This window comes from Nicotiana tomentosiformis, chromosome 8 (assembly GCF_000390325.3).
Source record: "Nicotiana tomentosiformis chromosome 8, ASM39032v3, whole genome shotgun sequence".
In the NCBI taxonomy this organism is placed as follows: Eukaryota; Viridiplantae; Streptophyta; class Magnoliopsida; order Solanales; family Solanaceae; genus Nicotiana; species Nicotiana tomentosiformis.
The window spans coordinates 110,270,252-110,296,198 of record NC_090819.1 but is presented as its reverse complement, the minus strand read 5'-3'; the positions used below and the strand labels follow the sequence as shown (position 1 = coordinate 110,296,198).

Genomic DNA, 25,947 nt, shown 5'->3' with positions numbered 1-25,947 from the left:
TATTTTTTTGCCAAAATTAAGGTGTTTGGTCAAGCTTTTTGAAAGAAAAAAATGTTTTTGAGTAGAAGCACAAGCAGTTTTAGAGAAGCAAAAAAAAATAGTTTCTCTCCAAAATTATTTTTTTGAAAAGCGCTTTTGAGAAAAATACACTTAAAAGCACTTTTTAAAAGTTTGGCCAAACATGTTGCTCAAAAGTATTTTTCAAATTAATTAGCCAAACACAAACAACTTCCCACCAAAAGTACGTTTTTGATAAACACTTTTGACAAAAGCACTTTTCAAAATAAGCAAATTTTAAAAGTTTGACCAAACAAGCTATTAGTACGTATAATGCAAATATGGGAAACCAGAGCAAGTTCACACGTACTACTACCACTATATGGCAGAAAATACAGTAGGGCAATTGGTACAATATGTATAACATGAAAACTATCATATTGTAAAGTTACAAATATAAAGCACATGTATTCAGCTTGAAGATTGCAGCTGAGGCAAAATGTCTTATTGATCTTCTACTACAGAGAAATGCCAGTAGTCTACATACAAAGAAATAAGTATTTCAACAACTCCTGTTACACCAACTTTGGACAAGAGTTTATGGGCTTATTTACCTCTAACTCCTCAACAATCAAGACTCCAGAAAAAAAAAAAAAAGCAAAGGTCAGGGTAGGGCTGCTTTCGTTAAAATGTAAGCACACCACTGCCTGTGAATCCAAGAACTCTAAAATCCTTTGCTTTATGAGAACTGAGTGGGGCTTGAAAATGTCTGCCCAAATCGCCAATTGGCGGGGACAATGTTTAAGAATGTTTTTGTGACACCATCTGTTGTAGTGACCCTAAAGGAAAGTGATTGTCCATTGAGATAAGTGTTGGATTGAAAATTGGCTCCCCAGTTGTTAGACATTGTCATCCAATTTGTTCTTGACCCTTTGATTTGAACTGATCGAACTGATCCAGCCCCTCCTACATTGCTTACCAATACTAGCTCAAAATAGTCCCTTCCATTGATTGTGAATCTAACTCCACCACGTTTCTTGCATGGAACCCTGCTCCACAAAATTAACAAGAAATTTATAAACACCCACTTTGTCAAATTTACTTGCCTAAAAAGTTAGTATTAACTGCCAAGAATCTTATTCATAGTTGATGAGCTATAATAAGTAATTTATAAGTCATTGAATGAGCAAGTGCTCATGTTTTTTTTTGTAGGATTTAGCTTATATATACACGTACATTGGAAAAGAACTTTTACGCTATCAGTATTTTAACATGTTATAGCAGGTAACCTGTCTTATTTTACAGATCGCTAAGGAGTATCGTTTAGGTGATTAGATGGTGCAAAATCTTTTATACAATTTGAGTGTATAGAAGCTCAAGTCATTTTTAAGTACTACTATTTCTTGTTGAACCCTGTGGATTGCGTGATATAATTAAAGCCAAGAACCTTGAATCAAAGCAAAACTATTTTCTTTAAGAAGATATTACTCTACCTTTGGTAGAATACAGGAATAATGCCACCTCTGTAAACGCCAATCTTTTCCCAAGCAGGTTGAGCCATATCGAAATGTTGTCGAGGAGGGTTACACCAGCCTCCATTGTCACTAGGAAGTGCATAATTTGGTGGGCAAAAGTTCGTAGCAGTTATGGTAACAGATACTCCCTTCTTGCACCATCGCGGTTCTGCATAGAAATCACAAATGATCTTGTAGCATTGCCCACAAGATCCTCCACTGTTGAATAGGGCAGTGCTCAATGCAGCACTTCTAGTTCCATACCCTGTTGAATACAAGTTGCCATATCCACAAGCACCCCCTGTCGCACGTTACACAAAAATATTTAAACTATATTCATATGGTCGAACTAGTTTGGGGTTAAAGATACTTGGTTGATATAATGATATAATAAAGGTTGAGTAGTTTGTTTGGAAAATATTGGTACTTACCCATTGTACCAGAAGCATCAGCCCCACCATAAAAAGTGGCATGAGCTCTCATCCATCCTGAAGCTGTGAAAGCATTTGCATTGAAGAAAATGCTAAAGAAACCTATTATGAAACCCAGTGCTAGAATGCCACATTTGGCCATTTCCTTTGTAGAAGCAAGTAGCAGAAGTAGAAATAAGATTGAGGAAATGGAATTGGGATGAGTTTCTAATAATTTGATGGGTTAACCAAGAAAAGTAGCTGCTACTTAAATAGGTGTGCAGTTTGTTTAATGCAACCACCTCACATGCCCAATCACTGCAAGTGGGGGTGAGGGGAGCTAGGAGAAAAACAATATTTTATATTGAAAATGAATTCTCTCTGCAGAATTAAATCAATTATTCCCACGTTCGTTACCTTTCCCTCTAAGTCCACACTGTTTTCCCAACAGATAAGCCGTGAATTAATCAGTTCTGTTATTGAAACAAAAGACTAGCATCTCACTTGCAACATAAAATATACTTTTTCCCTTGAATTTGTAGACAAACTCACATGCCTTTGCTTTGACCTTACATTCTTTAGTCCCATCACTTTCATCTATTAGCACATGCATGTTGGTGAATTCGTTTTTACTTGTCTTCCAAGTCTAATAATATGCAATTCTTGTACCTTATGGCTTATACTATGTGCTCATTCTTTTCTATATCCGATATGACTTGTACCTAAATGTGTCTCGTTTTGCAGAGTTTAAATTCTTGAAATAGCTAATGTATGGAAATGTTGTATCATGATCATGTTCTTGGGAACCGTACCCTACCCGCACCTTACCTCCCTGAGATTTATTTTCTAACTTTATTACTATTATTATCATTATATATAGGGAAAAGGGTAGGGATAATAAAGTAGAAATCGAATATTCACCAGCTTGGTGAACTTCAAGTAGCCAATCGATTGGACTACTGAGATTCTCCGCTTTTTCTGAGATAGATGAAGAAGGTTTTGCGAAACTAAAAAGATAAAAATTTCTTTGGCAGTACTATAAACAAGGAATTCAAAAAATGCTGAAATAGCACTGCTAAAGTTGAACTCACGATCTAAAATATTTTTGGACCTCTTTGCTATTACGCTTGAAACTTAATTACGTTGTATTATAATGGGATTAAACAATCAAAATATATTCAAGAAAAAAATAAAACCTATGCATAGTATATATGATTTTGTGACAAAGCGGAACTTCTTCAGCCAATGTAGTTCCTCCATAAAGGGAGGATGTGGGGAAAGGACTGAAGGTCTAGGTCTCGAATTCGTTCTAGTGTTAGATTCTAGTCATTTGGTCGAGCTAAAATCATTTCTTAATGAGCTTACAATTAATAGTTTTGTACTACAAAAAATTATGGGATTCTGTTACGACTCATTTTCTGAACAAGCCGAGACCGGCACCCGATCACTAAACGTGACCGAGCGAACCATCTGCGCCTATCAAATCTATTAAAACTTCAAACTTTATATTCAACCAGGCAATACTTTAACCAAATACTTATTATTAATTTAAATATCTAAAATAAACCAACTCCAAAACTTTATTCGTAGTAACTAATGAAATATTGCAAAGTTATTATTAAAAACATCTGAATCTTAACCTACCGACTGTGTCTATGAAGTCTCTACTGATAAACTGACGCACTGCTCAGGACATAAGATTTCCTGACCAGTTTTCTAAGTAAACAAAGAAATAGCTAAATAATGACGACTCAAAGGAGTACTCCACGAACAAAAGCGGAGCTCACCAATAGCACTGGAAGTGAGGGAAGTCCTAACCCATAGCCTGCCCGCCTGCAAAATCGGTGCCTACGTTGTACCACAGACCAACGTAGGTTCCCAAAAGAGAACGTCAGTACCATCCATTGTACTCAGTGAGTCTCAACGACAGGGGACAAAATTTTAATAAAATATACATTACGAGCAAATATTCTAAATGCATAGAAAACATAAAGCTTCTAAAAACAATTCTAAAATAATTGTATAACAACAGTTTATGAATATTCTAAAAGAAATTCTTTTCTTTTTCTTTCTTATAAAAAAAATACTTCACTTTATACTTCGGGAGTTCCAACTATCCTAACTTATTTCTGTCTTAGTCACCATGTGATCGGCACGGGTTCGATCCCAACCTGATCGAATAGGCCCAATCCATGAGGTGTCACTCGTTTCATAGTTCTCAACGCTCATATATCATACCTTAGCCTGACTAAGTAAATTCTCAGCAACGAGACCCTCGGCTCGTGTGCTCCCTACTTTGGCACAAGTAGTTTCAGGAAGTCAACGCCTTGATTAGGACCTTCGGCCTGGACGATCACCCTTCTCAGAATAGAGGATACTCCCAAAAATCTTTTCTTTCTAAAACTTCTTCTTGTGACTTTTTAAGTCTAAATCTTTTAAACATACTCATATGGAATCCTTAAATGTAAGGTATGGCATAAGAATGAAATAAACATTCAAAAGTATTTCTAAAGATTCTTGCTTCTTCATGAAATTTTCTTTTTTAACATAAAAAATGGCCTATAAGAATTACACAAAAATCTGAATATTTAAGCACATATATCAGAATAAATCATCTAAACTTTAACTAAAATAATTCTAAGCTAATAGGTACTCACTCTCTCCAATTAAGTACATATTAACTCTTTTAAGCAATTCTTCAAACACCTTGTATGCGTGCTTTTGTGAGTTAAACCACTTTAGTAAAAAGTTATATCAACTCACCTCAAAACTCCTTGAGCCAATACGTAGGCCCCAGTCCAATTTATACCCGTCAAATAATTGATTCTACAACAACAAGTGTATTTGAATTAATTTCAAAGTTTCACATCTAAACATGGTAATGTTGATGTAGAGGAAGAAGGGAATTAACTATTCAATTTCTACCTATTACTATTGTAGGATAATTGACAATAGAGAATTTTATATACTTGAGTTCTAGAATTAGTGATTTGTAAAGAGCCTTAGAATTTTTCGTTGCCTGCGTGAGTAAGCAGCCTCTGTTTCGTGGCTCTCTGTTTCGTGAAGGAAAAGAACACTAGTTCTGTTTTTCGTCTAAGATTTTTGCCTTCTGCCTTTTGCGTGAATGTCAGAACTTGATTCTGTTTTGCTTCTGTTTTGCTTAAGGCCTGAAGCCTTTTTGTTTTCCAATAGCCCATTTTATGGGCTTTAGGCCTTTTTTTAATTTAACTTAACTAATAATTAATAATATTCACTTTTAATAATTAATAATATTAAAATTATTAATATTCCCCTAATTGTATATCCAATTATTTATAACTAGAAAAGTAACTCAAAAATCAATCACAAGGGTTTAAATCCGTAATAGAAGTATAATTTAAGATTTTAAAAAATATTAAATTCTATATTTAGCGTGTCTTGAAACTTTTATAGATTTGAGGAGTTTTACAATCTTCCCTCCTTAAAAACATTCATCCTCGAATGTTGCTAGGGCCTTATTCTTAAGCTAACAATCATTCCTTAGGTCCTTGAACTTCTTAAATTTCTTAGCACTACTCACTTTTCCAAGGGACTCAAAATTTTGGCTAACTCCCTAAATTTTCAAAAATTTCAGCATAGTCTTCCTTGTAAATTGGACTATCCAAAAAAAAAAATCCCTATCACCAATACCACAACTACACCAACAACAATCAAATATACCATAACAGGCCATTCGTAGGCACCATACACAGCTCATAAACTAATTACTCATGCTCCGGCAAGGAGATACCACATAACCAACCAAAATCTAAAGCACAACACTTCAACAAAAAGTAAATAATTTTAATGAATTAAATGTACTATGGCATGATACTAAATTATTTAATAACTAAATATACTTTGACATAAACTAAATTACTTCAACAACTAAGTACAATCTAGCAAGTGCATAAACACTTGCTAACTTGTATTTAATAAATGAAATATAAATGTCAAGCCAAACCTAGGTTCACATACCATTTTTCCCAAATAAATAAGGATACTTCTTTCTTGTATCTTCCTCAACCTCCTACGTAGCCTCTTTTGAATCATGATTACTCTACAAAACTTTTACCGATGATATATCTTTTGTTCTCAACTTTCTTACTTGCCTATCAAGAATTTCTATAGGTACCTCTTCATAAGTCAAGCCTTCTTTAATTTTTATGGTATCGGCAGGTATTATATGTGACTCATCATGAATTTACTTCCTAAGCATAGACACATAAAAGACAGGATGAACAGAGGATAACTCAACGGGCAGCGCTAGCTCATAAGCCACGTTTCCTTTCTTTTCTAGAATTTCATAAGGTCCGATAAATCTAGGACTAAGTTTCCCTTTCTTACCAAACCTCATAACTCTTTTCATTGGTGAAACTTTCAAAAACACCTTGTCACCAACCATGAACTCTAAGTCACGATGCCCCTTATCAGAATAGGACTTTTGACGACTCTGAGCCATTTTCAGTCTTTTTCTGATTAGCTGGACTTTCTCTAACGCCTTACAAACAAACTCTAGACCAATCAATGGCACCTCTGCTGGTTCAAACCAACCCATTAGAGACCTACATCTTCGCCCATACAACGCTTCATAAGGAGCCATACAAATGCTGGCCTGATAGCTCTTATTATAAGCAAATTCTATAAGTGAAAAGTGATCATCCCAATTACCTCCAAAATCTATAACACATGCTCGCAACATATCTTCGAGTGTCTGAATGGTCCTTTCTGCCTAACCATCAGTCTGTGGATGGAAAACGGTGCTCAAATTGACCTTGGTACCTAATCTTTTCTGAAATGCCTGCTAAAAATGCGTCGTGAACTGAGGGCCTCTGTCAGATATGATTGAAACTGGAGTACCATGCAATCGGACTATTTCTTTGATATACAACTGCGCATACTGCTCTGCGGAATCTGTCATCTTTATTGGTAGGAAATGCGCGGACTTTGTGAGTCGGTCTACAATAACCCAAATTGAATCATGCTTACGGTATGTGCGAGGTAGACCTACTACAAAATCCATATTAATCATCTCCCATTTCCACTGTGGTATCTCTATATCTTGAGCTAGGCCACCAGGGCTCTGATGCTCGGCTTTGACTTGCTGGCATTTCAAACATTTAGCCACATGATCTGCTACTTGCTTCTTCATGCCTTTTCACCAATACAACCCTTTCAAGTCCAGATACATTTTGGTAGCACCTGGGTGGATAGAGTACATTGAGCTGTGAGCTTCTTCCATTATGGCCTTTCTAAGACCATCTACATCAGGCACACATAACCGATCATTCAACTTTAAAACTCTATCACTTTCTAGAGTGAAAACATTGATTTCTTTGTTTCTGACTCCTTCTTTTAACTTCACTAAGTACGGATCTTCGTCTTGCTTAGCCTTAACATGCGCAACAAAAGAGGATTGTGCTAAGGCATAAGCAGTTATACCTCATTTTTTTGGTCTCATCCAATCTAATTCCATCATTTGCTAGTTTTTGAATTTCTCGACCTAAAGTTCGCCTTTGTACTGCAAGATGGGCCAGGACACCCATTGACTTCCTGTTAAGTGCATCTGCTACCACATTAGCTTTGCCCGGGTAATAAAGGATATTGATGTCATAATCTTTCAATAGCACGAGCCACCTTCTTTGTCTCAAATTTAATTCTTTTTGCTTGAAAATGTACTGGATGCTTTTGTGATCTATAAACACTTCAGAATGCTCGCCATAAAGGTAGTGTCGCCATATCTTTAATGCAAACACCACTGCTTCAAGCTCCAAGTCGTGTGTGGGGTAGTTCTTCTCATGATTCTTTAACTGCCTGGAAGCATAAGCAATAACTTTTGCATCTTGCATAAGAACACAACCGAGACCAACTCTGGAGGCATCACAATACACTGTGAACCCACCCGAACCTGTCGGCAGGGTTAACACAGGTGCAGTGGTCAACCTCTTCTTTAACTCCTGAAAACTCTGCTCACTAGCGTCTGACCACTGAAACTTAACTGCTTTTTGAGTCAACTTAGTTAATGGAGCTGCAAGTGAGGAAAATCCTACAAACCTTCTATAGTAGCCAGCTAACCCCAAGAAACTCCTGATTTCAGTTGGCGTTGTCGGCCTAGGCCAGTTCTTTACTGCTTCTGTCTTCTGAGAATCTACTTTTATGCCTTCACTAGATACCACATGGCCTAAGAATGCCAGTGATTGCAACCAGAACTCACTTTTTGAAAACTTGGCATAAAGCTCATTCTCCTTTAAGGTCTGCAAGGCTATCCTGAGGTGTTCTGCATGATCTTCCTTGCTCTTAGAGTATACTAAAATATCATCTATAAATACGATAATAAAGGTATCAAGGAATGGCTTGAAAAATCTATTCATGAGGTCCATGAATGCAGCTGGAGCATTCGTCAACCCGAAGGACATCACTAGAAATTCATAGTGCTCGTAGCAAGTTCTAAAGGTTGTTTTAGATATATCCTCTTCTCTAATTCTCAACTGATGGTACCCTGACCTCAAGTCTATTTTAGAAAAGTACTTTGCACCCTGAAGTTGATCAAATAAATCATCAATTCTTAGAAGTGGGTACTTGTTCTTAATGGTAACTTTATTCACCTGCCGATAGTTGATGCACATTCTGAGAGACCCATCCTTCTTCTTGACAAACAGGACCGGGGCACTCCACGGTGAAACACTCATCCTGATGAAGCCCTTTTCAAGAAGGTCTTTCAATTGTTCTCTTAACTCATTAAGTTCTGCTGGAGCCATCCTATAAGGAGGTATAGATATGGGCTGAGTGCCTGGCATGAGATCGATGTCGAAGTCTATGATTCTTTCAGGAGGAAGTCTGGGAAGGTCATCTGGGAAAACTTCTGGAAATTCTTTAACAACTGGCACAGAGTGAAGAGCTGGTGGTTCTGATTCTGGATTAATGATGTGAGCCAAATAGGCAAGACACCCCTTACTGATCATTCGTTGTGCCTTAAGGTAAGAAATACACTTACTTACAAGCGATGCTGAACTTACTTCCACTCTAAGACTTTTTCATTTGAAAATTGGAACCTGACTATCTTAGCATGACAATCTAACATGGCATAGCAGGAAGATAACCAATCCATACCCATGATCACATCGCAATCCACCATTTCTAACTCTATGAGATCGGTCTCGGTGTTGCGACCTTGGATTGAAACTATACAACCTCTATAGACTCTCGTGACTTTCACTGACTCGCCAATTGGAGTAGATACTAGGAATGGCTTACTAAGTTGTTGCGGTTCTAGCCCTAGGTTAATTGCAAAGTATGGAGTCACGTATGAAAACGTTGAATCTGGATCAATTATGGCATAAGCATTATGTGAGCAGACTAGAAGTATACCTGTAATAACTTATGCAGATGCCTCTGCACTCTGACGATCAAGTGTAGCAAACAAACGGGGTTGTCCCCCTCCCTGAGTAACTGGATCTGCACCTCTGCCTGCTTCATGCCCTATCTGATTATGAGAACCGCGAGCCTTAGGTGGTGCAACTGTAGTAGCTGAGGAACTAGAAGGACGAGTTAATTCCCCACTGAAATTATGTCGTAACTTTGGGCAGTCGGCCTTTATATGACCAATGTCTCCGCAATGATTACAACCATGAAACCCGAGCTTGCACTAACCTGAATGTTACCGCTTACATGTTCCACAAAGACCTTGTTTTTGTGAATGTTGCTCAGCATGACTCTGGCTATGTGAGGATGATGTCCTAAAATTCTGATTCTGGAGAGACTGGTTTTCATAACTTTGAGTACGTCTGAATAAAGATCCACCACCTGACTGATGACTGGACTGAGCTGGGGCTAATGACTCCTTATCATAGGAACCCCTTCCACCTCCGCTGGATGTACCATTAAACCTGCCCGCTATCCGGGCTTTCTTGTTATGCTCTTTTTCTTCTCTCCTTTGTTGTCTGCCTTTTTCTAAGTGCTTGGCGAATCTAACAACAGAGGAGAAAGCTGTCATTCCTACCGCTGCAGCTGATGTCATATCCTTAATGTGGTAAGTCAAACCGCCAACAAACCTGCGAATCTTTATTTTTTCTGTCTTAACCATGTGAGGAGCATGCTTAGCTAACCTTATGAATTCCATGTAGTACTCTTGCACACTTTTATTCCCTTGCTTGAGCTGTTCGAACTCTGTAGACTTAGCTTCCCTATCCTCTTCCAGGATAAACTTAGCCATGAAGGCCTCTTCAAATTCTTCCCAAATAGGCGAACAATCATCTTCATCTCTTTTATTTTCCTACATCTCAAACCAAGCGCCAACCACATCTCTAAGCTGGTAAGCAGCCAGCTCTTCAGCTTTATCATCAAATGCCTTCATCGCTCGGAGGGATTTCTTGACACCCTCTAGCCACAACATTGGATCTTCATTAGCTATAGAACCGTGGAACAATGGAGGACTCAACTTCAAAAATTCATTCACTCTTGAGGACTCAGAATTGTTCTGTCTATTTGATTGAGGTGGAATCTCATCTCTTCTCTCGTTCTAGTTGGCCATGAAGGATTTAAATATCTCCATAGCACTATTGACAACATTAAGCATCGGACCCACCTCTGGAGATATAGTTGTCTGAGCCGGAGCTGCTGTTGGGGGCGGTAGTGGATCCTGAGGTACTGGATCATCATGCTCCACCCCTTCTTCATGTTCAACCCGAGGTACTTGGACCTCATTTGTGGATTTACCCCCACCCTTCCTTTTCTGAGTTGAAGCCTTCTTAGTTCTACCTTGAGCCACTATAGTAGCAATAGTTTCTTGAGCAGCATCATGAGTGTCAGTGTCAGAGTTGCGAGTACGAGCCATCTCTGCGAGTTTTGGAGAAACGAATACATTAGATAATTTCTTAGAGGTAGGCTCTACTGCACAATCTAAAGTATGAAAAAAATAAGACTTTTCCTAAATGCTTGTAGCTTCATGTTTATAAGTATGGCGCGCTCCATACCCATAAACAAGACTCTACTAACACAGCTTCATAGACCCCTAGGACTCCATAAATCTGAGGCTTTGATTCTAAGTTTGTCATGACCCATTTTCTGAACAACCCGAGACCGGCACCCGATCACTAAACGTGATCGAATGAACCATCTGCGCCTATCAAATCTATTATAACTTCAAACTTTATATTCAACCAGACAACACTTTAACCAAATACTTATAATTAATTTAAATATCTAAAATAAACTAACTCCAAAACTTTATTCGTAGTAACCAATGAAATACTGCTAAGTTATTATTAAAAATATTTGAATCTTAACCCACAGACTGTGTCTATGAAGTCTCTACTGATAAACTGACGCACTGCTCAGGACATGAGATTTCCTGACCAGTTCTCTAAGTAAATAAAGCAATAGCTAAATAATGAGAACTCAAAGGAGTACTCCACGAACAAAAGCGGAGCTCACCAATAGCACTGGAAGTGAGGGAAGTCCTAACTCGTAGCCTGCTCGCCTGCAAAACCGGTGCCTACATTGTACCGTAGACCAACGTAGGTTCCCAAAAGAGAACGTCAGTACCATTCATTGTACTCAGTGAGTCTCAACGATATGGGACAAAACTTTAATAAAATATACATTACGAGCAAATGTTCTAAATGCATGGAAAACATAAAGCTTCTAAGAATAATTCTAAAATAATTGCATAACAGCAGTTTATGAATATTCTAAAAGAAATTCTTTTCTTTTTCTTTCTTATAAAAAAAATACTTCACTTTATATTTCGGGAGTTCTAACTATCCTGACTTATTTCTGTCTTAGTCACCGTATGATCGGCACTGGTTCGATCCCAACCTGATCGAATAGGCCCAACCCACGAAGTGCCACTCGTTTCATGGTTCTCAGCGCTCATATATCATACCTTAGCCTTGCTAAGTAAATTCTCAGCAACGAGACCCTCGTCTCGTGTGCTCCCTACTTTGGCACAAGTAATTTCAGGAAGCCAACGCCTTGATCAGGACCCTCGGCTGGGATGATGACCCCTTCTCAGAATAGAGGATACTTCCAAAAATCTTTTCTTTCTAAAACTTCTTCTTGTGACTTTTCAAGTCTAAATCTTTTAAACATACTTATACTGGAATCCTTAAATGTAAGGTATGGCATAAGAATAAAATAAACATTCAAAAGTATTTCTAAAGATTCTTGCTTCTTCATGAAATTTTCTTTTTCAACATAAAAAATGGCCTATAAGAATTACACAAAAATCTGAATATTTAAGCACATATATCAGAATAAATCATCTAAACTTTAACTAAAAAAATTCTAAGCTAATAGGTACTCACTCTCTCCAATTAAGTACATATTAACTCTTTTAAGCAATTCTTCAAACACCTTGTATGCGTGCTTTTGTGAGTTAAACCACTTTAGTAAAAAGTTATATCAACTCACCTCAAAACTCCTTGAGCCAATACGTAGGCCCCAGTCCAATTTATACTCGTCAAATAATTGATTCTACAACAACAAGTGCATTTGAATTAATTTCAAAGTTTCACATCTAAACATGGTAATGTTGATGTAGAGGAAGAAGGGAATTAACTATTCAATTTCTACCTATTACTATTGTAGGATAATTGACAATAGAGAATTTTATATACTTGAGTTCAAGAATTAGTGATTTGTAAAGAGCCCTAGAATTTTTCGTTGCCTGCGTGAGTAAGCAGCCTCTGTTTCGTGGCTCTCTGTTTCGTGAGCGAAAAGAACACTAGTTCTGTTTTTCGTCTAAGGCTTTTTCCTTTTGCCCTTTGCATGAATGACAGAACTTGGTTATGTTTTGCTTAAGGCCTTAAGCCTTTAATAGCCCATTTTATGGGCTTTAGGCCTTTTTTTTTAATTTAACTTAACTAATAATTAATGATATTCACTTTTAATAATTATTAATAATAAAATTATTAATATTCTCCTAATTGTATATCCAATTATTTATAACTAGAAAAGTAATTTAAAAATCAATCACAAGGGTTTGAATCCGTAATAGAAGTATAATTTAAGATTTAAAAAACACATTAAATTTTATATTTAGCGTGTTTTGAAATTTTTATAGATTTGATGAGTTTTACATATTCAAACTATGGAGGCCATAAGTTTTGCTATAATTGGTTTATTTTTATGTTAGTCAAATAAATATTCTGGATATGACGCAGTCTGATATGCAATTGTATTTATCAACGTTAAAAGAAAAGTAACGTACTCAAATTCATTTATCAAATAAATGAACTTGATATTCGGTCATAATTGGTTGGTTGATGATATTCCTTTGATGATTGATGCCATGTTGTTTCCTTAAATCATGGTATGCGTAGAAAAAAGGAGGAGGGAGGTGTCTTTATTCTTTGGTCTTCAGATTATATAGTAATAATACTTAGAATAATAGTATCGTCAAACAAGTACAGAACCAATCATCTTTACGTACGTAACTTTCAGGAAAGTGGCCATGTGCTCATGCATTCTCTCCACCGTCAAGCATAAAAGCAAGCTAATTAATTATTCAGAAGTTAATTTACTCTTACATAGATGCGGCTAAATGTACATATAATCGTGTTGTTTTACCCTGTTTGTGTGTACATGTTACGAGACTTACGAGTATATTGAAATGTATATCTTAACTCTATATATATGTTTATTTTTGGCCTCTATATATATGGTTTAATTCCGAGACACTGGATTTTGCCGTAGCAGCTAACAATTTTTTAATCCATATATAACCGCAAATAAGGAATTTATGCAGAATGCTTCCAAATTAAGCAAAGCAAAAGAGTTGACCGTACAAAGTCATTTTAACAACTGCCAACTAAACCAATCAATTAGAAGATACTCCACTATATATATATATATATATATATAAAGTAGTAAATGCCAATCATTAGGAATCATACGTTGTTAATTAAACTAGGAATTGTTCAAGGCCTTATAGTACGCTCGACTTCATTTGCATAGAAGAACGAAACTGTACGTAAGTGCGTCAGGAATGATGAGATTAATAAAGAATTATGATTATAGGGTGCGGTGCGTCAGCAAAATATTTTTCAATTTTTTTTTTTATTCACCAATTAAAGAGAAAATAAATAATAAAATCACTCATTTTCCATACAACTTCTCTGAAGCATTAATTAAGACATTCATTTCATTAATGGCGCTTTCTCACCATTATATTCTTCTTTATAATTACTTAGTCGATCGCCTATAGATCAACCTCTCAATATCTCAAAGCCCTGAATTCTTTTGCATTTAACTCCTTTATATATATATATATATAGGCATGCATTCCATATCAAAAATTATAGATTCAGAATAGATAATCAGAACCTCTAATCTCCTTTACAAATGGATAATCAGAATCAATAAGATTACAAAAAGATTGTGCATATATACATACCTAAGGTACATAAAAGGTATAATTCGAGCTTAATTAATTTGTCTAATTCTGAAGGTGGACATTTGCATCTTATCCATGTTGAAGTGCTCTAGCTTCCTTTGATAATTTGCAAGCTAGAAGCCGGATTTCAAATGTAGGAATTTTTCTTCAAATAGGATTTTCCACATAATTAGGGAGGAGCACACTGCATGCTACAAGTATTACGAGCCCGGAACCAAAATATTATTTTTTTGGACTCAAAGCACAAAAATAGATGAAAAAATAACTGATGACCAATTTATATATAATGCATGTGTTCATTGCGCTATACCTTAACGGCACATTTGTCCGTTAAGGTATAGCGCATGGGTTGCGTGCGCTATATTTGACTTTTAAATTGGCGGACAGTATATATATATATATATATATATATATATATATATATATATATATATATATATGCGCATATACAGGATGCGCTATACCAGAAGTTGAAAAGACAGGTAGGTATAGCGCATCCAATATATGCGCTATACTTATATAAAATATCGGGCCAGTCTTCTTACACGACCAGACATAACCAAAACGCCCCCCCCCCCCCCCCCCCCCCCCCATTTTTAACAAAATATCTCCATTGGAGCCCACCCGTCCCCCAAAAATCGTGTCCTCTCCATATTTTAGCAAGCTAACACCGGATCCAAGGCGTTGTCGTGTAGCGGATCTCGTCTATTGCTCGTTTCGTCTCCCAAATCATCAATTTTTCACATTTCAAAAAATTTTAAATCGAGGTATTCCGACTTACTTTTTGGTAAAACTCATGTATATAAAATCCTTATTACTTATTTTTACTATGTTGTATGTTTTTTTGTGATTGTTTTGTGATATAATTAATTTTGTTATTTTTTATCCGAATTAGTTTATTTATGTGCTAAACAATTAGTAAAAATATATATTGTTATTTTATGAATAATTATTATTGTATGTGATTTTATTGTTGTACGTATATTAATATGTGACTTTATTGTTGTTTAATATCAACTTTGAAATAAATTCTCAGTTATCACCAGAAAATCCGTAAACATGATAAGAACGACCAATTTAACAACACCAGTATAAACACGTAGCAATTAGGCATAGGAAAGGGACAATATAAGAAAAACGGAAGAAACATGGAAAATAGGTAAATTGGCGGCGCATAAGTACTCGTCACCTCACATATACGCCGCTCACATGAATTTCACATAGCAAATAGTCTAAGATTCCTAATTCCCTCAAGTCAGGGTTAGACACAACACTTACCTCACTCCGAAGGCCACTTAATTCTCAATCACAACTTTTCCTCTAGAATTCACCTCCAAACCACTTGTATCTATTCAAAAATGACTTAATAATATCAAATATTGATAAAGAAATCAATTATATTGCATAAATTAAATTTCCCAAATTTTCCTCCAAAAAGTCAAAAATCGACCCCGGGCCCGCTTGGTCAAAACTCGAGGTTCGGACCAAAATTTATTTACCCATTCACCCCCGAACCCGGATATATAAATGATTTTGAAATCCGACCTCAAATTGAGGTCTAAATCCCCAAATTTTCGAAATCCCTAGTCTCTACCCAAACCTCAAATTCTACCATGAAAACTCTAGATTTTAGGTTAAAAATTCATGAAATGTAATGGGTAATTGAAAGAAAATGGTTTAGAATCACTTACTAACACTTTGGGGAAGAAAATAACTCTTGAAAATTGACTCTAGCCCGTTTGGTTTTTGAGAAAATGATTTTATGTCTAATTCCCGTTTTTGGATTCTGTTAAGTGATGGGCGACAGTGTTCATCGCGTTCGCGAGAGCACTATCGCATTCGCGAGACCGTGTTCGTGTTCGCATAGGCTACCCCCGGCCTTCGCATTCGCGAGACATTGCTCGCGTTCGCGATGAAGGAACGGCCAACCCTCCCCCAGGTGTGCCTAACACTACGCGTTCGCGATGAGCTGGTCGCATTCGCGAAGGGTAACGCCCCCATCGCTTCGTTTTCGCGACCAAGAAAATTCCAACCTGACCAGCTTACTCTTCGCGTTCGCGGGAGTACTTTCGCAAACGCGAAGAAGGACATGCCAGAACACCTGCTGCAGCAAAATACCAGATTTTCCCAAGTTCAAAACATCACGTGGCCTATCCAAAACTCACCCGAGCCCTCAGGGCTCCAAACCAAACATGCACACAAGTCTAAAAATATCATACAAACTTCCTCGTGCGATCAAATCGCCAAAATAACACCTAGAACTACGAATTTAGCACCAAATCAAATGAAATTCTCAAGAACACTTTAAAATTTTTAATTTCTCAACTGGACGTCCGAATCACATAAAATCAACTTCGTTTCTCACCAAATTTCACAGACAAGTATTAAATATTATATTGGACCTATACCGGACTCCAAAACCAAAATACGGACCCAGTATCAACAAGGCCAAACATCAACCAATTCTTAAAAATAAATAATTTTCAGACTTTTAATTTTCATCAAAAATTCATAACTCGAGCTAGGGACCTCCGAATTCGATTCCGGGCATATGCCCAGGTCTCATAATTCAATACGAACCCACCGGGACCATCAAATTACGGATCTGGGCCCGTTTACCAAAAATATTGACCGAAGTCAACTAAGATCAATTTTAAGGCAAAAATTCTTATTTTCATCAATTTTCAACATAAAAGTTTTCCGGAAACACGCCGGACTGTGCACGCAAATCAAGGAGGGTAAAAATGAGATTTTTAAGGCTTAAGAGCGCATATTCGAGTTTTAAAATATAAAATAACCTTTTGGGTCATCACATTCTCCAACTCTAAAACAACCGTTCGTCCTCGAACGGACATAGAAAAGTACTTGAGCTGGTGAAAAGGTGGGGTTATATACTCTGCATATTGGACTCAGACTCCCAAGTAGCTGTCTCAACAGGCTGACCTCTCCACTGCACTCGAACTGAAGGATAACTCTTTGATCTCAACTGGCGAACTTGCTGGGCTAGAATAGCCACCGGCTCCTCCTCGTAAGTCAAATCCTTGTCCAATTGAACAGAGCTGATCGCTGTAATACTTTTGAAGCATGGACACATGGAATACCGGATGAACAACTGCTAAACTAGGTGGCAACGTAAGCCTGTAACACACTTCTCCCACTCTCTCCAGAATCTCAAAAGGTCCGATATACCTAGGGCTTAACTTGCCCTTCTTTCCAAACCTCATTACACCCTTCATGGGTGATACCCGAAGTAACACTCTCTTCCCGACCATGAATGCAACATCACGAACTCTGTGGTCTGCATAACTCTTCTGCCTAGACTGAGCTGTGCGAAGTCGATCCTAAATAATCTTGACCTTACCCAAGGCATCCTGTACTAAGTCTGTGCCCAACAACCGAGCCTCTCCCGGCTCGAACCACCTAACTGGCGACCAGCACCGCCTACCATATAATGCCTCATAGGGAGCCATCTGAATGCTCGACTGTTAGCTGTTGTTATAGGCGAACTCTGCAAGGGGCAAGAACTGATCCCACAATCCTTTGAAGTCTATAACACATGCATGAAGCATATCATCCAAGATTTGAATAGTGTGCCCGGACTGACCGTCCGTCTGAGGATGAAATATTGTGCTCAACTTAACCCGCGTACGCAAGTCATGTTGTATTGCCCTCAAGAAGTGCGAGGCGAACTGCGTACCTCGATCAGAAATGATAGACACGGGCACACCGTGAAGACGGACGATATCACGAATGTAAATCTCTGCCAACCGTTCCGAAGAATAGGTAACTACCACAGGAATGAAGTGCGCTGACTTAGTCAGCCTGTCCACAATGACCCAAACTGCATCGAACTTCCTCTGAGTCCGTGGGAGTCCGACAACAAAATCCATAGTGATACGCTCCCACTTCCACTCAGGAATCTCTATCTTCTGAAGTAAACCACCATGTCTCTAATGCTCGTACTTTACTTGCTGATAATTTAGACACCGAGCTACATATGCAACTATGTCTTTCTTCATCCTCCTCCACCAATAATGCTGCCGCAAGTCCTGATATATTTTGGCGGCGCCCAGATGAATAAAATACCGGGAACTGTTGGCCTCCTCAAGAATCAACTCACGAAGTCCATCCATATTAGGCACACAAATACGACCCTGCATCCTCAAAACTCCATCATCTATAACAGTAACCTGCTTGGCACCATCGTGCCGCACTGTGTCTCTAAGGACAAGCAAATGAGGATCATCATCCTGCCGATCCCTGATGCACTCAAACAAAGAAGATCGAGCAACTGTAAAGCTAGAACACGGCTAGTCTCAAAAACATCCAACCTTACGAACTGATTGTCAAGGGTCTGAACATCCAATGCAAGCGGTCTCTCACCAACTGGAATATAAGCAAGGCTACCCATACTAGCTGACTTTCTACTCATAGCATCAACCACCACTTAGGCCTTCCCCGGATGATACAATACAGTGATATCATAGTCTTTCAATAGCTCCAACCACCTCCTCTGCCTCAAATTGTGTTCTTTCTGCTTGAACAAATATTGCAAGCTCCAATGATCCGTGAATACCTCACATGGCACGCCGTAAAGATAGTGCCTCCAAATCTTCAGCGCGTGAACAATGGCTGCCAGCTCTAGATCATGAACAGGGTAATTCTTCTTGTGAACTATCAATTGCCGCGAAGCATATGCAATAACCTTGCCACCCTGCATCAATATCGCACCCAGACCAATACGAGATGCATCACAATATACTGTATAAGATCCTGAACATGTGGGCAACACCAATACCGATGTTGTAGTCAAAGCTGTCTTGAGCTTCTGGAAGCTCGCCTCACACTCGTCTGACCATTTGAACGGGGCACCCTTCTGGGTCAACCTGGTCAACGGGGTTGCTATGGATGAAAACCCCTCCACAAATCGACGATAGTAGCCCGCCAAACCCAGGAAACTATAGATCTCTGTCGCTGATGTGGTACTAGGCCAGTTCTGAACTGCCTCAATCTTCCTAGGATCTACCTAAATACCCTTTGCTGATACAACGTGACCCAAAAAAGCAACTAAACTCAACCAAAACTCGCATTTTGAGAATTTAGCATATAACTGGCTGTCTCTCAGAGTCTGAAGAACGATCCGAAGATGCTGCTCATGCTCCTCTCGGCTGTGGGAGTAGATCAAGATATCATCAATAAACACAATCACAAAGGAATCCAAGTAGGGTTTGAACACTCGGCTAATCAAATCCATGAATGCTACTGGGGCATTGGTCAGCCCAAATGACATCACTAGAAACTCATAATGCCCATATCGAGTCCGTAAAGCTGTCTTAGTAATATCGGATGCCCTAATCCTCAACTGATGGTAGCCATATCTTAGATCAATCTTCAAAAACACCTGGGCACTCTGAAGCTGATTAAATAAATCATCAATCCGTGGCAATGGGTACTTGTTCTTGATGGTGACTTTGTTTAACTGCCGATAATCTATACACATCCTCATCGATCCATCTTTCTTCTTCACAAACAATACAGGTGCACCCCAGGGCGCGACACTAGGTCTAATGAAGTCCTTATCAAGCAAATCTTACAACTGTTCTTTCAATTCTTTCAACTCCGGCGGGGCCAGGCGGTATGGCGGAATGGAAATGGGATGAGTGCCCGGAGCCAAATCAATACAGAAATCAATATCCCTATCGGGTGGCATTCCCGGCAGGTCTGCAGGAAACACCTCTGGAAACTCACAAACAATTGGCACTGAATCTATGGAAAGAACCTCCGCACTAATATCGCGGATATAAGCCAAGTAAGCTAGACACCCCTTCTCGACCATATGCCGAGCCTTCATATAAGAGATAACCCTGCTGGTAGAATGGCCAAGAGTCCCTCTCCACTCTAATAGAGGCAACCCCTGCAAGGCTAAGGTCACCATCTTGGCATGATAATCTAATATAGCATGATAAGGTGACAGCCAATCCATACCAGTATGACATCAAAATCAACCATATCGAGAAGTAGAGGATCTACACGAGTCTCAAGACTCCCAATGGTGACCACACATGAACGATAAACACAATCTACAACAATAGCATCCCACACTGGTGTGGACACATACATAGGAGCACTCAAAGAATCACGGGGCACAACCAAATATGAAGCAAAATAGGATGACACATAGGAGTAAGTAGACCCCGGATCAAATAGAACTGAAGCATCTCTACTGCAAACTGAAACGGTACCTGTGATAACAACGTCAGATGACTCAGCCTCAGGCCTAGCTGGGAAAGCATAACACCGAGGATGGGCCCCACCACTCTAAACTACATCCCTGGGATGACCTCTAACTGGCTGGTCTCCTCCTCTAACGGCCTAACCTCCACCTCTAACAGTCTGGCTTCTACCTCTGGCTGCCTGACCCCTGCCTCTGGCTGGCTTAGCAGGTGGTGCAGCAACTAGTGCCGGAACCATGGCACGAGAACTCTGATGTTGTGAGCTGCCCGTTGCCCAAGGGAAAAATCTAGCAATGTGCCTCGGATCACCACAAGTATAACATAACCTCGGCTGTTGTGACTGCTGACCCTGAAACTGACCCTGTCGACCTGAATAACCACCCTGATAACTCTGGAGTGGAGGTTCACTAATAGGAGCTGGTGGTGCACTGTTAGTTAGCTGGTCGGAATAAGGCATATGAGGACCACGACCACCTGAGGCACCGTGGGATGCTTGGAGTGATGAATGAAATGGCCTGAGAGGATGGCCTCTACCGAAAGTACCCCTGCCTCTAGATGAGGCACCGCTGAAATCACCGGAATGACGAGGTCTTTTGTTAGACCCCTGACCGCCTTGAGCAAGAACCATCTCGACTCGTCTGGTGACATTAGCAGTCGCCTGAAAAGAAATTTCACTCCCAGTCTCCTTAGCCATCTGCAATCTGATAGGCTGAGTAAGTCCATCAATAAACCTCCTCACCCCCTCTCTCTCGATGGGAAGCAGAAGAATAGCATGATGGGCCAAGTCACAAAATGGGTCTCATACTAAGTAACAATCATACTGCCCTGCTGGAGACGCTCAAACTGACGACGACACTCCTCTCTCAATGTGATAGGCAGAAACTTCTCTATAAAGAGCTGAGAGAACTGGTCCCAAGTAAGAGCAGGCAACCCAGCTGGTCTGGTCAGCAAATAATCCCTCTACCATTTCTTGGCGGAACTAGTCATCTAAAATATAGCAAAATCGACCCCATTGGTCTCCACTATACCCATGTATCGTAGAATCTCGTGACAGCTGTCAAGCTACTCCTGGGGATCCTCTAAAGGAGCACTACTGAAGTGAACTGGGAAGAGCTTGGTAAACCTGTCCAATCTCCATAAAGCCTCAGAAAACATAACTGACCTATCACCGGTCTGTGGCGCAACAACCGGCTGAACTAATCTGACTGGATGAGCTGCTGGAGCCTGATACTGGGGAGATATCTTCTCCGGAGCAGGAGTAGTGGGAGTCTGGGCCTCTCCTCCAACCTGAGAGACTGCTGGTGCCATGGGAAATGCGCCAGTCTGGGCCACACTCTCCATAAGGACCACCAAACGGACCAAAGCCTCCTGAAGTACTAGGGTGGCAATGAACCCCTCCAGAACCTGAGCTGGTTCGGCAGGAATAGTCTGGGCTGGAATCTCCTCATCAAGATCTAATCTGAGGCTCCACTGTTGGGGCTGCTGCTCGGGCTCTAGGCTGAGCCCTGCCCCTGCCTCGGCCTCTGGCACGGCCTCGGCCTCGACCTCTGCCCCTCGTAGGAACTGCCACTGGAGGCTCTGGCTGCTACTCAGCTGAGAAAGTGGTACGTGTTCTCGCCATATGCGAGAGAATAAGAGTAGAAGAGTTAAATCAGTATTGAGAAAACAACATCGCACGACAGAGGAGAATAGAAGTGAAATATGTTCCTAAATTTCATAGCCTCTAGAAGATAAACACAGACGTCTCCGTACCGATCCACCAGACTCTACTAAGCTTGCTCGTGAATCGTGAGACCTAGGCAACCTAGTGCTCTGATACCAACTTGTCATGACCCGAAATTCCCACCATCGGGACCGTGATGGCGCCTAACATTTCACTTGCTAGGCAAGCCAACATTAGAGAATCATTAAACCAAATCCTTATTTCCATTCAGTAAATAACAATAATTAGCTAAGATGAAATATAATAAATGCGTAATAATATAAAAACTATATTAATTACTACCACTCGGATGTGGAGTCGCAATTCACGAGCATTCTAGAATTTACTACAAGTAATAGTCTGAAAGAAATATAACTGTATGAATGAATGAAACAGTAGAACAGAAAAGATAGACGGGGACTTCAAGATCTGTGAATGCCGACAGATTTACCTTGAGTCTCCGGATAGCGGTCCAATAGCAAAATCTCGATCAACCCGAGCTGGTACCAAAATCTGCATAGAAAGTGCAGAGTGTATTATCAGTACAACCGACCCCATGTACTGGTAAGTGTCGAGCCTAACCTCGACGAAGTGGTGACGAGGCTAAGGCAAGGCACCTACAAATCAAACCTGTACAGTTTAACAATGTATATACAAATAACAGTAATGACGAATTAGACAAGAGATATCAGGAGGGGGAAACATGCCGGGGGAAATACGAGATAAAGAGCTATAGCAGAATGATAACTGGAACAACCAACATATTATAAATCAACAGGAACACGAATACAATAAAGGAAAAATGCATGGCATCACCCTTCGTGCTTTTACTCTCAATCTCACCATAAAATCAATAGAAATGACACGGCATCACCCTTCGTGCATTAACTCTCATAATATGGCACGACATCACCCTTCGTGCATTAACACTCACAATATGGCACGACATCACCCTTCGTGCATTAACACTCTCCCTTACTATAATGCAATACATAAATAACAACAGGGAGATAAAATAACAAGTGCAAACCTTACTTCAACATTTGGTTCCACTATATCAATCTCAACTTTGAAATAAATTCTCAATTATCACCAGAAAATCCGTAAACATGATAAGAACGATCAATTTAACAATACTAGTATAAACACGTAGCAATTAGGCATATGAAAGGGACAATATAAGAAAAACGGAAGAAACATGGAAAATAGGTAAATTGGCGGCGCATAAGTACTCGTCACCTCACATATACGCCGCTCACATGAATTTCACTTAGCAAATAGTCTCAGGTTCCTAATTTCCTCAAGTCAGGGTTAGATACAACACTTACCTCACTCCGAAGGTCACCTAATTCTCAATCACAGCTTTTCCTCTAGAATTCACCTCCAAACCACTCGTATCTATTAAAAATGACTCAATAATATGAAATATTGCTAAAGGAATTAATTACATTGCATAAATTAAATTTCCCAAATTTTTCTCCAAAAAGTCAATAGTCGACCCCGGGCCCGCTTGGTCAAAACTCGAGGTTCGGACCAAAATCTATTTACCCATTCACCCCCGAGCCCGGATATATAATTGGTTTTGGAATCCAACCTCAAATTGAGGTCTAAATCCCCAAATTTCCAAAATCCCTAGTTTCTACCCAAACCCCAAATTCTACCATGAAAACTCTAGATTTTAGATTGAAAATTCATGAAATGTAATGGGTAATTGAAATAAAATGGTTTAGAATTATTTACCAACACTTTGGGGAAGAAAATAACACTTGAAAATCGCCTCTAGCCCATTTGGTTTATGAGAAAATGATTTTATGGCTAATTCCCATTTTTGGATTCTATTAAATGCTGGGCGACAGTGTTCATCGTGTTCGCGAGAGCACTGTCGCGTTCGCGAAGAGTATAGGCTTCCAAGCCTTCGAGTTCGTGAGACCGTGTTCGCGTTCGCGTAGGCTACCCCCCGGCCTTCACGTTCGCGCTGAAGGAACGACCAACCCTCCCCCAGGTGTGCCTAACACTACGCGTTCGCGATGAGCTGGTCGCGTAAGCGAAGGGTAACGTCCCCATCGCTTCGCGTTCGCGACCAAGCCTTCGCCTTCGCGAAGAAGAAAATTCCAACCTGACCAGCTTACCCTTCGTGTTCGCGGGAGTACCTTCGCGAACGCTCATACAAACTTGATCGCGTGATCAAATTGCCAAAATAACACCTAGAACTACGAACTTAGCAACAAATCAAATGAAATTCTCAAGAACAATTTAAAATTTCTAACTTCTCAACTGGACGCCCGAATCACGTCAAATCAACTCCATTTCTCACCAAATTTCACAGAGAAGTTTTAAATATTATATTAGACCTATACCGGGCTCCAAAACCAAAATACGGACCCGGTATCAACAAGGCCAAACATCAACCAATTCTTAAAAACAATTAATTTTCAGACTTTTAATTTTTATCAAAAATTCATAACTCGAGCTAGGGACCTCCGAATTCGATTCCGGGCATACGCTCAGGTCCCATAATTCAATACGGACCCATCGGGACCGTCAAAATATGGATTCGGGCCTACTTACCAAAAAGTTTGACCGAAGTCAACAAAAATTAACTTTTAAGGCAAAAATTCTTATTTTTATCAATTTTCAACATAAAAGTTTTCTGAAAAAATGCTCGGACTGCGCACATAAATCGAGGAGGGTAAAAATAAGATTTTTAAGGCTTAAGAGCGCAGATTCAAGTTCTAAAATATAAGATGACCTTTTGGTTCATCATATGTAGTTCCAGCTACCTCTGCCACCGATAGCTCCAGATGCACCACCTGCATCGTTTCTCCCGCTAGCTTAGAGGTGGGTTGATATGTGAGGCCACTCAAGCGAGGCCGAGGCTCGATATCATCTCCCTTATTACAGGGATTTGTTGGATTTACTTGAAGGCACTCAGGTACATATATACTTAAGTTTACTTGGCCTGTCTTGATATATGTTGCGTTTACTCACGATTCTTGTGTCTAATAAATAGTTCGTATAGAGGCCATATAACGACGCACTCATATTTGGATTTCCAGATTATTTCTTCCGTGATTGAGCTATGTGGATCTCTTCCGTCCCACTAATATATCTCGATATAGTCGAGCATCATACCACCGAGCAAGTCCTTCGTCAGTTTGGTCGACCCCAGCTTGTACCTATTCCGCCCACTTGGCACATGACACATTACTAGCGGGATGATCGCCGCAAGGTCGACCAAACATACTTGGCCTAACTAGAGGCCCAGATAGAGGATTGGTACCAGAGGTATGGCCTGATTTTTCCCACCCTCCACCTGACCGTTTGGACGACGAGCATGAGTACATGGGTTGGTATCATAGAGTTACCCGACTTCTCATCGGGAATCCCATTCATCGCGCTGGTGGTCGATACATTCCATATGCCAGGAGGCATGAGGCACTGGTATGTTATTTGTTATACTTACTTATAATGTTACATTATCCTTTCGTAATTAATATTTTATATGCTATGCAGGCTATTGGCTTACACCAGTTCTACCAGTTGGGACTGGAGATTCTACAGTATACAGGTGAGGGAGCGGTAGTTGTGCACAAGTTTGACTGTCGTGTTACTAATCTTGCTGTTGACACATTGAGATGTGCCCGACAGGATGGACACTTAGGATATGATGATGCTTATG

The 25,947-nt window shown here is 39.6% G+C and overlaps 3 protein-coding genes across 3 annotated transcripts in view; all 3 read right to left on the bottom strand.

The window, feature by feature from the left end:
• Window positions 1–25,947, bottom strand: part of LOC104107654 (GDSL esterase/lipase EXL3-like) — a 141,066-nt gene that overhangs the window by 16,580 nt on the left and 98,539 nt on the right. The window lies entirely within an intron of this gene.
• On the bottom strand, window positions 468–3,837 carry LOC104111449 (expansin-A11-like). The gene is made up of 4 exons (XM_009621150.4): window positions 3,709–3,837; window positions 1,943–2,087; window positions 1,491–1,812; window positions 468–1,046 (listed from the first exon to the last, which is right to left on the bottom strand). Exons 1-4 carry the CDS (start codon window positions 3,820–3,822, stop codon window positions 737–739), a joined length of 891 nt encoding a protein of 296 aa, XP_009619445.1. The 5' UTR covers window positions 3,823–3,837; the 3' UTR covers window positions 468–736.
• LOC138897986 (uncharacterized) lies at window positions 9,318–10,151 on the bottom strand. The gene is made up of 2 exons (XM_070184015.1): window positions 9,601–10,151; window positions 9,318–9,498 (listed from the first exon to the last, which is right to left on the bottom strand). The coding sequence occupies exons 1-2, from the start codon at window positions 10,149–10,151 to the stop codon at window positions 9,318–9,320; spliced, it is 732 nt and encodes a 243-aa protein (XP_070040116.1).